General features: G+C 31.7%; 1 protein-coding gene across 1 annotated transcript in view; it reads right to left on the minus strand.

The window, feature by feature from the left end:
• Window positions 1-1,181: 1,181 nt before the first annotated feature.
• LOC129975704 (glycerophosphodiester phosphodiesterase 1-like) overlaps window positions 1,182-14,806 on the minus strand; it is a 69,445-nt gene continuing 55,820 nt past the window's right edge. Inside the window, exon 6 of the mRNA XM_056088857.1 lies at window positions 1,182-7,070. Within this exon, the coding sequence (XP_055944832.1) occupies window positions 6,944-7,070 (127 nt within the window). The 3' untranslated portion in view covers window positions 1,182-6,943. The remainder of the gene's footprint in view (window positions 7,071-14,806) is intronic.

Genomic DNA, 14,806 nt, shown 5'->3' on the forward strand with positions numbered 1-14,806 from the left:
ATGTGTCAGACACCGATGTAATGTTATCGATTTCAAAAGGATTATATGCTAAATGAATTAATTGTTTCGAGTTAAAATTGTTTCTATTAACACGTGAATACATTCAATTTTTATTTTTTTAAAAAGCAAAAGCTGAAATATCGTTGATATTAACAATGAAAGTGCGGAAATGGTCTCTTTAAAACTTTCTTGCATGCTCTCTAATAAAGGGAATCCCCCCCCCCATAAAAGTAAGTGGTCATTGGGCAAGGCAGAGATAACTATTAATCTGTGAAACAGGTTATGAAATATTAACCTATGGTATGAATTCTGCCTTTTTAACTGAATCTAACGAGCTTCCTGATGTTTACTCCTTGGCATGCAGAAGTACCCGAAAATCGAATGTGTGTTTTAAATGCAATTTCCCAAGTGACTGAAATCAAAATTGAGTACAGACCTACAATTGTAGATACAAAATCACATACCCAAATTAATATTTTTAAATCATTGCGTTTTGGAATTAACAAGCTTAAATGCTTCCAGAAATAGATCGATAGACGTCTAATTCCTTGTTGGATTTGGCTCATATTTTGATATATGCCTACAGTATAGATGGTAAAGCAGTGTACCTAATTTTATCAATCCAGCCTTCTTCGTTTTGTAGTTACCATGTTAACTTATATTTGAACAGCTGGACAGACTTCTTCTGAATGGATTGTACCCAGAATTTGACAGAAATCTTCAAATTTGATGAAAAGACCATATACCAAATTTGATCTGTCTAACTCAAAGCATTTTTCGATTATCTTTGCCATGGACAGACAAAGTGGTTTTTCCAATCATGTTTTTTCGAACTTGAAGAGGTCTAAAATGTGGAGATGCGTCAAAATATCGAGTTCAAATTTTTTGAGGATTCGAATGTCATCTGTCAAGCACCATACAAGACCGTGCATCATTTCGATATTATATTATTTTTATTATACTTAATGGTTAAAAACACCTACAGGATGGTAAAAAGTTTTAGATTCATTTTTCAGGGAAACTCAACTTAAAACAATTGTATGTATGTATTTTTTGGTGTAATAAACAAGTCCATGTATTAAGTGAATAATTATAAATCGAATTAGTCTTTCGAGTGCAAAAGGTTACAATACTCTCTCTGTATTTCGTATATATAAGAAAATAAAAAAAAAGGACAAATATTTCTAAAACTCCATTTTATTCAATTCTTATACATATGACTGACAAAAAATATATAAAAACACAATCATCCTAATATTAACTTTGGTTTCAAATTTTATTGCAAAGTATTTGGTTCATTCATTTTCATTGATTTAAAGCGTGAATATAATACTAATTGCAGTCTTCAGGAAATAAAACAAAGCACAACAGATCACAAGCATCTCATTCACGCGGAGCATTATAAAAGTGAGCTTCAGATCGTTTATAAAAATAATTCATAATATTTTAGGCACATCATGAAAGTTTTGAATTAAGTAGAACATATTGCAATATTAAAAGATGAAGTTAATTTCATTCTTACAGATATTTTATAAAATGCGTGGCTTAAGTGAAATGTTTTTCTACATTGAACATTTGATTGAATCTCATAAAGTCAATTAAACTTATATATTTAATTCTAATGCATATTATTTTCTGTTTGAATAAAAATTATAAATCCAAAATGTGATTATAAATATATTATGAAAAGAAAAGTTTTGTTTGAAATTCATTCATTTCAAACAAAAAAATTAAAAGTATCATGGTACAATTTTTCTAGTTACATTTCAGCAGGTTTTAAAAGAATATTGAAAACAAATTACGTTTGTGAAATGACACGGAACAGAATTGTCATTAAAAAAGTTTACCTTTTGAGTTAAAAGCAGGGATAAATTATATGTAATTAATATAATACAATCATTGCAATCAATATGCAAGAAAAAAAATTCTGAAATTTCGCATTTTAAAAACTATAGTATTAAAAAAAATCATTAAAATAAGTAGCGTTATCAGTAAAAGAAGTTACATAGAAAGCAGCTACTCGCAATTATCTTTACGTCTTTTAACATTCTCAGATAGCAGAAAATATAAAAAAGCAACAAATATTTGAACTCATTGATGGCCAAAACTATTTTGAAGAAATCTAACAATCACGCTTTAGAGCGCGATTGTCAGTAAATGTGTTAACGCTGATCACAAACATATTTCTAAAAAGGCTGGCGCAATATTTTTTTTAGAGGATAAGTGTTATAAATAGGCCTATTTCTTAAGAGATAACAGGGAGTGATGTTCTGCAAAATTGCCTTTTCAAAAATTAACCATCATCATTTACAATGCAAAAGATCGTATATCAAAAATTCCCCTCGGATGAAAAAATGACTAGATGGAACCCCTTTACAGCACTAACCAGGCAACAGCAGCCAGATGATACGTCTCGGCATCGGACAGCAACAAGTATGAAACCCAATTCCACTTAGGAACTGTCGTGTCCGAGTGTGGTGGACGTTAAATCCATCGGGCCAAAAGTTCTCCCATTAGTGTGATGTGAAAGTTTGGGGATGGGGTGCCAGTTCAGGTAACGGAGCGCGGTTTAAAATTACGAAGTCCGTTTCAAAACAGCTCTAGTATTGCTTTAAAAACGGGACGTTAATATAACTAAACTAAACCCACTAGTGTGGTGCCGAAGTTTGGAGATGGAGTACCAATTCAGGGGTTATCCTCGTCTTAAGACTGCGGCTCGAAAATTACAAAGCCAGTCCTAAAATAGCCGCAGTGTTGTTGCAAAACGAAACATTAACACCACTAAAACTAAATACAACAGTAGCAAAGGACGCCAAGCAATAACATAATAAGCATACAATGAGGAAGTCATAGTGAGCGATTAACTGCACAAAGTTTAAGCGAATTTTCAATTTTAGAATAGAATTCATATATAATATATAGTTTCGAACTTAAACAGATTGTTTGCTCGATTTATGAATACAGATTTTTAAACTTTTAAAGGTTGTACGTGTGTTCGAAGGTCATCTGTAAGAATGTAAAAGGTCGTATGTACAAAAAGTAAATAAATAAATAAATTTTTTTCGTTTTGCGATTTGATTCTCTTATGTATTTTGGGTTTTTTGTTCTTAGTTCAGTATATATTAGTGCAATGAAAAAACTTAGCAAGATATTTAACACACGAAATTTTCCATCTAATATTGAGCATTTCATGTTTTGCATTTTGAACGACGAAACCATCTGAAAGTTTCAAAAATGAGAGAAAACAAAATCTAAAAATTTTGGAGTAAAATTGAAAATTTGTGGGAAATTAAACTATCTTATCTTAATAAACTATTTTATCTTAACTATCTATCGTTTGAATGTACTGCTTACCACAACACACTTCGGTTTTGATATTGATGACTTGGCATCCGCTTGTGATATAAACGGGTAACGACGACAAAAGTATTTCAAAAACGAGGGATTTTGATACATAAATTTTTACACTGTAAACGATGATAAAATAACAATGTATGAAATTCTTAGTCTTAAAAAAATTCTGCGGTATCTTTAGTCAAGCAAACGATATATTCTAAAAGCCGATGCTTTTTTTAAAATCGAAAACATTGTTGAAGGAAAGGTAATCAACAAGTAAGCATAAAATAAAACACACCAAACAGTTTATATGATGTCCGCAATACTATTTTCTGAAAATATGCAAACTAAGCCTAATTTGTGGCTGACAATATTTTCCAGTATGAATACAGAAGCAAATTTCGTACGTCTGAAATAAAGCAGGCCGGTATTTTGAATACGCCAAGGCCTTGTGGTGACCAGCGCTTATCTGCATTCAAAACGCTATCGTATAAAACGTTTTAATTCACGAAACAGATGGACGGTGCTTTATAAATAAATGCATAAAACTCTCAAGATCACCTGTGAATATTATACAGACAAGCAAAGCTGTTTTTTCTCAACTAAAGAGTAAGTCATTTTTTAATCAATGAGAAAAAGATATGCTAAGTATTTTTGAGACATTAGAAATGCATATTCAAAGTAAAAAAACTATTTTTGACATAGTGTCTAATAACTTTCCCCGGAATCCAAAGAACTTCGTGCCCAAAGCTAGTAAGATTTAAATTTCTTGATTTGTTTTCTTTTTTCAATTAATTAAATTTGAAGTAAACCAGCAGAAAATTCGTTTTCCAAGCAACCCCTTAGTTTTACACAAATACCTTTAAATATTTCAAAAAAAATTTATAGTACTTTCTTCCATTTTTTTCCAATATTTATAGTAATGTCGCGATATCAAATCCTATTTTCAAACAAAGTTTCCATAAATTATTCAGTTTCATTTTATTGCATATTGAACTTAAAAAGCATGGGTTCAAAATAAGAAAAAAATTCCACAACCAAAATAACACCAATTAACCATCAAACAAAAAATTGCAAATGAACCAAAAAAAAAAAAAAATCACAAACATACCATAAAAAAATGAATAAGCAAATAATTATCACACAAAGCAAAAAAAGAATTTTAAATAAATTTATAACTGCTGTGTAAATATTTCTTACTAAATATTTAATAATGCAGCATTTTAATATAATGAAATTAGTTTTCAAAACCACACGCACAAATACATTTTTATCTTAACAGTGCTAATTTAACCCTTTGCACTCGGAAAAGTAATTCGATGCATAATTATTTCCCTAATGCAAAGACTTGCTTATTGCCCCGAAAAATAAATATATATAATTATTTTTTCAATTCATCTGTTTAATTAACTTGGATCTTCTTACTACTCTACAGGTATTTTTAACAACCAAAATTAAATAAATAAAACGTGAAAATGATGCACCATCTTGAATGGTCGAGAGAGAGTCATCCTCCGAGTGCAGAGGGTTAATATACATGATATAAACTAAAAAAAAAAAAAAAATGTGTTTTAGATGCATACATAAAGGAGCACAATATTTTGTTCACTTGTACCACCTAAAAATTTAAATAAAATATAAACAGAAACACATACTAATATTGTTCAAAAATATGATGCCTTTAATAATAAACATGAAATGCTATAGAATAACATATAATAGGAAACATAAATATTAACAAAAAATAAAGAGTGCCGATAAGTGAATATAAATTTAGATGAGATTAGTTTTAGGAGTATAGGGTGAAGGAACTCTGGGTATTCCTATTTATTATACATAGAAAAATAGACTCCATGAAAAACACTTCTACGCGAAAAGCGCTGATTATTGTTCTCTCTATGCAGTTTAAAATCAAGGCTTATGAGAAATTCTAGTCCTGCAAGAGTTTTAATTTCTTAAATTCGTCTCCATTTCCCTTTCATATCGCACTAAGTAAGTACTAACAAAAAACTAAACAGAAAAAATAGCAGAGAATCTGCACGAATTTTAAATACAGTACACTCTCGAGTATCCGGCCTAATATGGCGGGCAGACAGACCGGATAACAAAAAAAGGCGGATAGGTTGGTGTTCTATGAACTCATTCCATTGCCACCAGTACCAGAAGACAGTTTTTTTAATACCAAAACTCATTGGTATAATACGTATTTTCTTATTTCTTACTGAATATTAAACCCTCCATTTTTCTCCAGCCACGTAGAATGTAGCGGCCCGATGAATCATAGAAGCAGTTGCCGGCAACATGTCTACTTAAAATAGAAGACTCTTTACTGGTAGTTTATATGCATTTATAAACTGCACTGCACGTTTAAAGAATTTCATTGAGAAAAAGGAAGTTACAGGATATAAACTGTTCACACTTTAACAAAGATTCTGTAATGCCTAAATGATATGCAGAACATTTAAACAAGACATTGACGTAAATTGTAGGCCCGATTCTTAAGAAAATGGAAGCAAACTGATTTTATTTTTCACCGATAAATGGTTACACAGATATGAAAAGGTAACCCTAAGATAAGAGTAAAAACTTACAGTTTTTAGTTTTTGAAAAAGTCCTTCATAGATGACTGATTCTGCATTTCAGCCCCCGTTTTCAATACCTTGGCAATGTTGCCATTGCAACACCCTGCTTTATTCATTTCATTACGATAAAAGAAAACTAGACCGGATAGTACGGAAACCGGATAATCCGAAACGGATACTGGGGAGTGTACTGTAATTATATCATATTGCACTGAATCAGAGCAAATCCTTAAAAAAAAAAATAAAAAAAAACCCAATTAACAAGAAAGAGCATATATGAAAAAGTCATCAAACAAAATACAATTGCGTCTACCAAGAATGAGATCAAATGCATTTAAATTTTGTAAACTCTTTTATATGAATCGGATTACTCTAATATTATCACAACGAAGGAACACGATTCATACTTTAATAAAAATGATGAAACGGAAATAACGAATTATAATTTATAGGATAAAAAAAACCAGCATGCATGTTTTTTTACAGATCAGAACGAATAATAAGTTATATTAATGTCTTAAAAGAATTGTTAAAAGTTTCTTTGGCTAGAATTTCAATTTCATACACAAAGAGACAAAAGAATACATTTATTTCATGCAATGTATTAAATAAATCAACAGAAGGCAATCTTTTCTTTGTTCAAATTAAAATCCTGTAGTTATATTGTTCTGACAATATAAATTATGAAATATGCACGAAAAAAAATCAAAACATTACAGAAAATAAAAATTAAGTTTTATCGATATTTAAATGGCCCGATTTGAACGAATCAAATAATAATAATTATATACGCATTATTTCATAAACATGCATATAAAAGATAAAAACACATTTTCTAAACATACATTAAATCACAAAAGAAAAAGATCAGATTTTTTAAGGAATAAAATATCAAAAAATAAAGATTTAAATCTTGATTTCGAAGGGATGATATACAAATCAATTTTCTTTCAAACGCAAACAAATCTGGTCCCAAAGAAAGTCCATTTATTTTCTTCCTCAGAACAGACTGTTCCGCTAAGGAATTACAGTAAAGTATCCGATATGTAGGTGACGTTCAGAACTTTCCGAAGATATTCCTTTTCCAATCGATGATTGGGCGTCCAAGCGATCACCTGGATGTTTCTGGCTCTCCACATGCGCACATATTCACTAGAAAAAAAAATTACTGCTATTACTTTTGAAATTAAATCACAATATTTAAGTGTAATAAATTTTTAAACGAGTCAGAATATATAAAATATTCTTATGACTTTCTGGTTACAAACGGCTCAAGCAAAATTAGACTCGACAGTTTAACCCTCCAGCTGCTTATCCCGCGATTCCTGTGGGTTGGTCCTATTGCATCCCGCGTTTTTCGCAGTTTAGAGTGTTTATCTTTGCGATTACAGATCTTTAATATATTGTATTATGATCGTGCAATGTATAATATCAGTTCACTTTGTTTGAAAAATATTTGAACTTATTTGCAAACGTCGCATCTAAATAGTGATTTTTAAAAATGACGCAGTCAAAGGGTTAATGAATATCCGCATTTTACATCTTTATTTTCTCATATATGAAATATATGAGAAAATATTGTAATCTTCAAAAAATTCGAATTCGAAATTTTGACGAATTTTCACGTTTTACCCCCAACCCCCAGTTCGAAAAACAAATTTTTTTGGAAAATGTCTGTCTGTCCATGACAAAGATAACTAAAAAACGCTTTGAGATAGATGAATGGAATTTAAGACATGATCTTCATACCAAATTAGTATATTTCTATCAAATTTTGAGCAAAATTTACGCAGAGGAAGTCTATTGGTCCAACTGTTTGAATATAAATTAACACGACAATTATAAAATGTGGGAAGTCACATGGATCAAATTCGATATACAAATTTTGTGTCAAATCCAACAAGGAGTTGAATGTCAGTCGGTCTATATATCTTCAGAAGCATGTAAATAAGGTAATTCGAAAAAGCAATGACATAATAATATCAAATTTGGTAAATGATTTTGTGACTACATTTATAGTATTAGGTCAAATTTTGGTTTCAATCGATTGAGAAAAAAGCGTCTAAAGCCAAAATTCGATTTCTTTTGGATATTATCAACCGTATTCCAAGGATTAATTGTACAAAAATTCCAAAGATCTTACGGTAGATTCAGTAAAAATGCCAAATCCACGCCAAAAGTTGATATTTCAAAACAATTGTACGCCAATGTCGTTCAAGGAGTTCTCTGCCTTACCCAGGGTACACAATTTTTGGGGGTAAGTGGGAGTTAGCATCTTTATCATATGCGAGAGAATTTCAAGTTTTTCCCTGTTGTTGGAAATTATCTTATGAACGCATCCACCTGAAGTCAGCCCAAGCTAAAGGAATGAAATTTGATATACAGTCTTCACATTAGTACAATAGATATTTATTATATTTTGGGCCAAATCCGACAGTGGAAAACCTGTCGTCTGCGTGCATACGAATACGACGGCTAAGAAAGATAATCTACGCCTCAGGTTTTCAACCTATGGTGAGTATACCCCTACGGTACGCGGCGGACTAGTCAGTGATCTGTGAAAATAATATTGGCAATGGCGAAAGTCATAAAATATGTCGGACTAACGCTACCACATTAACTCGGACCAACTGGCCATTACAAATTCTATATAGTTTCTATTTCAAATAAGGAGTGCAGGATAAAAAGCGAAGACATCTTTGGTAATAACTCGTTTTATATCCTGTGTCTCTTTAAAGCGACAGAAAAAAAAATATTTCCTGAAATTTGTGTGGAAAGTAAGAGTTATGCAAAATCCATAAGCCTGGGTAGTAAGGCAAGAAGTGGATCAAGATATCGGGATTAAAGAAATAAAATATTTAATACCCTTCACTTACATAGTTGATGAAAAGAATATTCTTGTCTTAAGCATATATTAACACAATGCGTACGAGTCACGAGATTTCTCGTTTTTAGCAGGCGGAGCTGTGTGGCCGGCTCACGAAATATCTCGTTTTCATGTTTTTTCGGTTAATCGATGCATAACCAACCAGGGGCATATATTTAACACATCAAGGACCGCAAAGAAATATGTAAGACATACGCCAAGGAAAGCAAGTTTTGGGGCAAACTTGTACGTTCTAAAATCATCATAACTTTGTTATTTATGAAGCAATAACAAACGGGACACGCAACATGAGAAAATTCGTGAGCGGTCTTTAATGTCTTAAAACAAGATACTCCTGCGAATCATGCCGAAAACCATTGCAAAAAGGAATATGCTTTACCAAATATCACACTAAAGCATTATTCAAGTATGTGAAATAAATAATACTTAAAATGTAAAAAAAAAAATCTTATATAATAAATACATGTATAAAATATATAGTACAATTTAAGAATACTTTATACAAATATAATGCCAAGTGCAAATTAAAAATGTGCATATATGCATCTTATTGCTTGCCGAGCATGACCAGAGCGTTCAAAAATGTGCGGGCCCTGGGAGCGCGCAGAGCGCCGTACGCAATGTGTTAATAGCAAATATCATTGTACGATTGACGACGTTCCAGACATGAGATAAACCTAAATTTACAAATAGTTCCATGAATCAAACCAAAGATCGCAAATGAAATTGTTTTTTTTTTTTGAATAGTTGATTACCACAATGAGTTATCGCCGTCTTTCATTATAAGCTAATGCGCAATTATTTCAAAGCGTTTTTCATTTGTCATTACGGAGAATTATCACAAAAATGGAATAAAATTTAAAAATAAAAAATAAATCCGACACTTATTATTAAGTTAAGTCATATCGTTCCACTCTTTATATTACCCCAAGCACTTAAAATTATTAACAAAATTTTCTTTATACAGAATAGGGGGGTGTCAGAAGGGGGTACTCAGAAATAAAAAGGTGAATCAAAGGGTATCTACTGGAGGGAATAACGAAAGGTTATGAACTGCTAATCTAGAGGTATGAAATTTTAATTATGATTTTAGCATCAAAATAATAGCTTTATATTAACCTTTTCGCGGCGAACAGCGCCTTTAGTAGCTCAGCTATAGATGCTCACTCTGAGGGAACAGCACCTATAGGCGCTCAGACAGAGTTGCTCTCTCCGAACGGACAGCGCTTCTTGGCGCATTTCATTTATGGCATATCCTACCCTGAACTTGGTTTCTAAAATGTTTTTATAGGTAATGGTTTTAGTTCGTTCTTATGTGTTGCGGTGTTCTGGATTTCTTTTCATGGAGTAATTATTATTTATTTTATTTATAGTTTTTATGTAAATTAAAATAAACAATTAAATGGAAAAACAACAAATAAATCAAAACAAGGATAAATTGCCATAATAAATTCGTGGTGGATACCTCAATTTGTTATCAGTAAATACCCAATAATGCCCATTAAGTCGTTTGCTTCCAACGTGCAAGCAATACACGCTTCTTGTGCAGAGAGTTCTTTTTTTTTTTTACACAGCTTTCAAATATAATTCTCTACGAATTTTGCCCCGATCATGGAAAGCGGCAGAAATGTGTGATTTGCAGCAAACACAAAAAGCGAACTGGAACACGATTTGAATGTAAAAACTGTAATGTTGGATTATGTATTGAACCCTGCTTTAAATTATATCATAGAAAGGAAAGCTATTAAAAATTGTTAAATATTACCAAAATTGTTATAATTATTAATGTTATTGTTTGATCGGCGTGACGACCAGCCGCCTCAGGGAAATGACGAGCAAAATCAGCTCCGCACACCGCGTTCGAAATGACTAGCGTATCGTGTTGTCAGCTCAATAGATCTTCCATATATCTTCCAAGCCGGCTGCCTAGAGCGCAATTCATTTCTGAGAGTTCTTGCCGCGAAAGGGTTAAATTATATACAAACATGCGCGTTCCTATTGCAGAGTATCCCTGTATAAATTTAGAAAATCGAATCATTTTAGTTTATTATTATAAGTAGTCGTGTCCACAAGCGTAACAGTAATCGGAAAATGAGTTAGATTTGATAAATGAGACAAAACATTAATTTCAAATTTAATTTTCATCACTGTTTTTCTGAAAATTTACCATTATAAGACCATCTGAAATTAGTATTTTATAGAACGGTTTTTTTTTTGGGGGGGGGTTAGGTACGGCGGGAGGTTGCGAATTCGGAAGACAGGAGTGTATTTATGTTGATTTATTTTGACGACTTCTGTTTTTGACAAATTCTGCAAATAGTAATCTGATATTTTTACCAAATATTTCAGTCCTGAGGAGGGGGGACCTGGTAATTGAGGATGAGAGGCTTCCGTCGTGGTGGTTGGTTCTCGTCACCCTGGTGGGTAAATGAAAAGATCGTGTCTGGCTCCTCCCATCGATGATGGGACGTACTTCCTTAGGGAAGGGTTGTACTGTGTCCGGTGATGGCCCTTAGGACTCAACCACAGTTCCCACTAGTGTTGCTGTTGCGGCGATCCGATCATTCAAGTTTTTCCGTGTGCCTTCCGACAGGTCGGAGTAGTCAATTTGTAGTTACCAAGCATTTCCTTTCAAATATACATACTCATAGACTCACAAATATTTCTCTGAGATTAAAAAAAAATATTTACTCAAAGTTATACATTTTTTTAATTCACTTCTGTTCTAATTAAACTATTTTAACATTCGACAGTTCAATATATAGTAATTATATTTAAAAAAATTGTATTTAAACTTTCTCACTCATGTTAATCGTTTTTTTTTTTTTTTTTTTTTTTTTTTTAATTTCAAAGCCGAAAATCGATATTAACATTTTCCCACCACCTCTTCTGTTTGGGAGGAAGGTCAGTGATTGACCACTTTGTGGCTAGGGGCCAGTTGACTCGAAGATTAATTTAGTTTGAAGTGATAACACACATTATATATCAAGGCATTTATATTCTGAAATAAGGGCTTCAATTTTATTTTCTTTAATATTATTTGCGCCGTTGTGTTGTTGTAGTATGTCATTATTTTTATTTAAGTCTTCTTTTCTCTTTATTTGCACACATATTTAATTTTTCCAATATTTCTATAAATAAATCAATTCACGGTATCCCCAGAGAAATATTCTATTTCAATTTTTTTCCAATTATATCAATTTTAATAAAATTGATTCAATATAATCTACAAAAATATGAGCGTCCATGTCTGAAAAGGCTGCAATCAAACACCAACAGAAATTACAAAAAAAAAAAAAAAAAAAAAAAAAAAAAACCAAGGGAAAGAGTTTCAAGATATTCCTGTTATAGTTTTCGGAAATAATCTGAAGTGGCTTCCAAAAAAAGAATTATTTTATTGATGTGTTGACAAAAAGTTAACCTGCACTTAATGGCTACAAGATTTATGCATGCATAATTCAAAAATTAAATAGAATCATTTACGGCAAACGATTTCGCTGAAAATGTTTTTTCCGCGGTTATTATTTAAAACCTCCAATGACAGCGAACTATCTCCTGCAGACAGTTTAATGGAGAACAACTGGCATTTTAATAAACAAGGGGACTAGAGGTCACAAGATGTCCACGGAAAAAGAAAAAAAACATATACTAGCTATTTTCCAAAAACTAGTAGTCGTGGGAAATATAAGCAGCAGCTCTCTTGGCGCCATGGCGGAAATTCGAAATAAAGAAACGCCGCCAGAACCTCGTAAACAAATTTTGCATCGCGCAGACGATTCCAGATATGAGAATATACAACTACTATTTCGACTTTTACCCCCCACGTTCTTGATCGAGAGGAACAGAAATTCTACTGACAGCGAACAGTCATTCCGGAGAAAAAAGAAAAACCATAACCTTCCTTTTCTTAATTACGGCCGAAAACATGATGTGCCTGCTGGCAACGGTGTTATCGCGATAAATAAACTTCAGCAACATGGTGAGTGAATATTTCAACGAGGAAAAATTGGCAACACCAAAGTGTAAACACATAAAGTAAATGCGGAAATTTACAACAAGCATTAGTTCAAAATGAATGACTATTAATACGCTAGAAAAGTGTCAAAAGCAAAGAGGATTTAATCTCATTTCTTACGCCTTTTATTTATTCAAATGAATACATTTATTATAATTATTAAGAGAATTTAAAACGTGTTTTTGCATTTGTTGATTTTAGGTAGGAAAGCTATCATTTTGATAATATAAATAAATTTATCTATGAATAGTCCTCTTTAGTGATGCAAACAATATCCGTCAGGAATATTAATTGTGTTAAATTTGAATTAACACTCATTTTACGGACGCGGGTTAATTTGACGCAAGAACGAATACATATATCTAATAATGACTATGTTTTTCAAAATTTTATTTCCTCTTGTAGACATATTTAAATGATAAAAAAGGGCTTTTTGTAAAAATAGTATAAAATTGAGTTTCATAATAAAGCTACTAATTCAATATATATATATATATATATATATATATATATATATATATATATATATATATATATATATATATATATATATATATATATATATATATATATATATATATATATATATATATATAACTTTATTTTTTAATACTCGAACTAATAGCAACTGCAACTTGCAAAATGTTTTTGCTCTCTGACACAATTCACATCCTGCGTTCCGTTCTTCCTACCGTTGCTTATCGGGCTTGTTCCATTTGAGGTAACGGGATCGAGGTATAGTCGGTGCATTCATAATTAATTCGCATGGGTAAAACTAATTTACGAAAAATTTTATTTACATTACGATCGCATCAAATGGACGCACATCCGTACATATTCCACATACAGAATTTCAATATTTTCTTCAAGACTAATATATATTTACCTCGTTCAACGGTTAAAAGTCAGTACAAGAGATAAAATAAAAAAGCGAAAGGTTTTTGCCATTTTCCTAAAAAAAATTCGGAATGCGTCAAAATGACGCGTCCCGTAAACCTAGTGTTAACATTTTTTCATATTACGCGTTTCAGATTCCCATAATAAAGTATTTTTAAGTATCAAATGATGGCAAACATTAAGACAGAGTTATTTAACAGCTTCACACCTTTTCTGTTTATTATATTCAACAGCCTTTTTAATGGAGTCGAGACTCGTGGCGTCATAGTGCTCTAAAAAATTGAGTGTCTGAGTGATTCATCATTTCTAATTGCACATTTTCTTTTGCGGTAATGTAATATCCACCTTCTCAAGAGGGCTATGCGAGCCATTAATAAGCAAAATCTCTCTTCCTTAGCATTCAACAAAGAAAAAAAATCATGCCATTTGCCGAAGCAATAAAAAGTGTTTGAATTTCAACGCAACAATAAAATCCACTGTTGAAAAATGTATGAAATTTTTTAAAAGGAAACTGCCAAATTTCGGGAAGAATAGGATGCGACAACTCACTTAGCAACGTTCATTTTTAATATTTAAAGGAAAATCGGTTTTGTACAGTATTTTTAGGTGTTATTAAGGAAAAATCTCGCTTAACATTTAGTTCATTAAAATGACCAAAAATCACCCCTGAGGCTATCTTCTCACTCTCCAAAATCTACCTCTGCCAAATTTGGTAAATCTATCTCGTTCTGGTTTAGAATTATTACGTTTCACATTCCCATAAACAGATAATCAACCATTGGAAGGATTTGGTTAAAAATTGGACAAACATCGAACCATTCTATCGATAAAACCATGTGCCAATTATTATCCATCTAACTCATTGCGATTCCGAAATATCGGGCAGGTTTCTGGAGATGCATTCATCATGTAAATGGATTTTAACTGAAATTTATTATTACAGAGTAAAGAATTCATTTTATTCACCAAGCATTCATTTTATTCGTTATTATTTTATTCGTCAAGCTCTTTGAATTGTTGAGTAATTTAATTCAATTAATTTGATAAAAAATAATTTAGTATCTTTTGTGACAAAATACATTTATTCAA

This window comes from Argiope bruennichi, chromosome 7, assembly GCF_947563725.1.
Source record: "Argiope bruennichi chromosome 7, qqArgBrue1.1, whole genome shotgun sequence".
NCBI classification, from domain to species: Eukaryota; Metazoa; Arthropoda; class Arachnida; order Araneae; family Araneidae; genus Argiope; species Argiope bruennichi.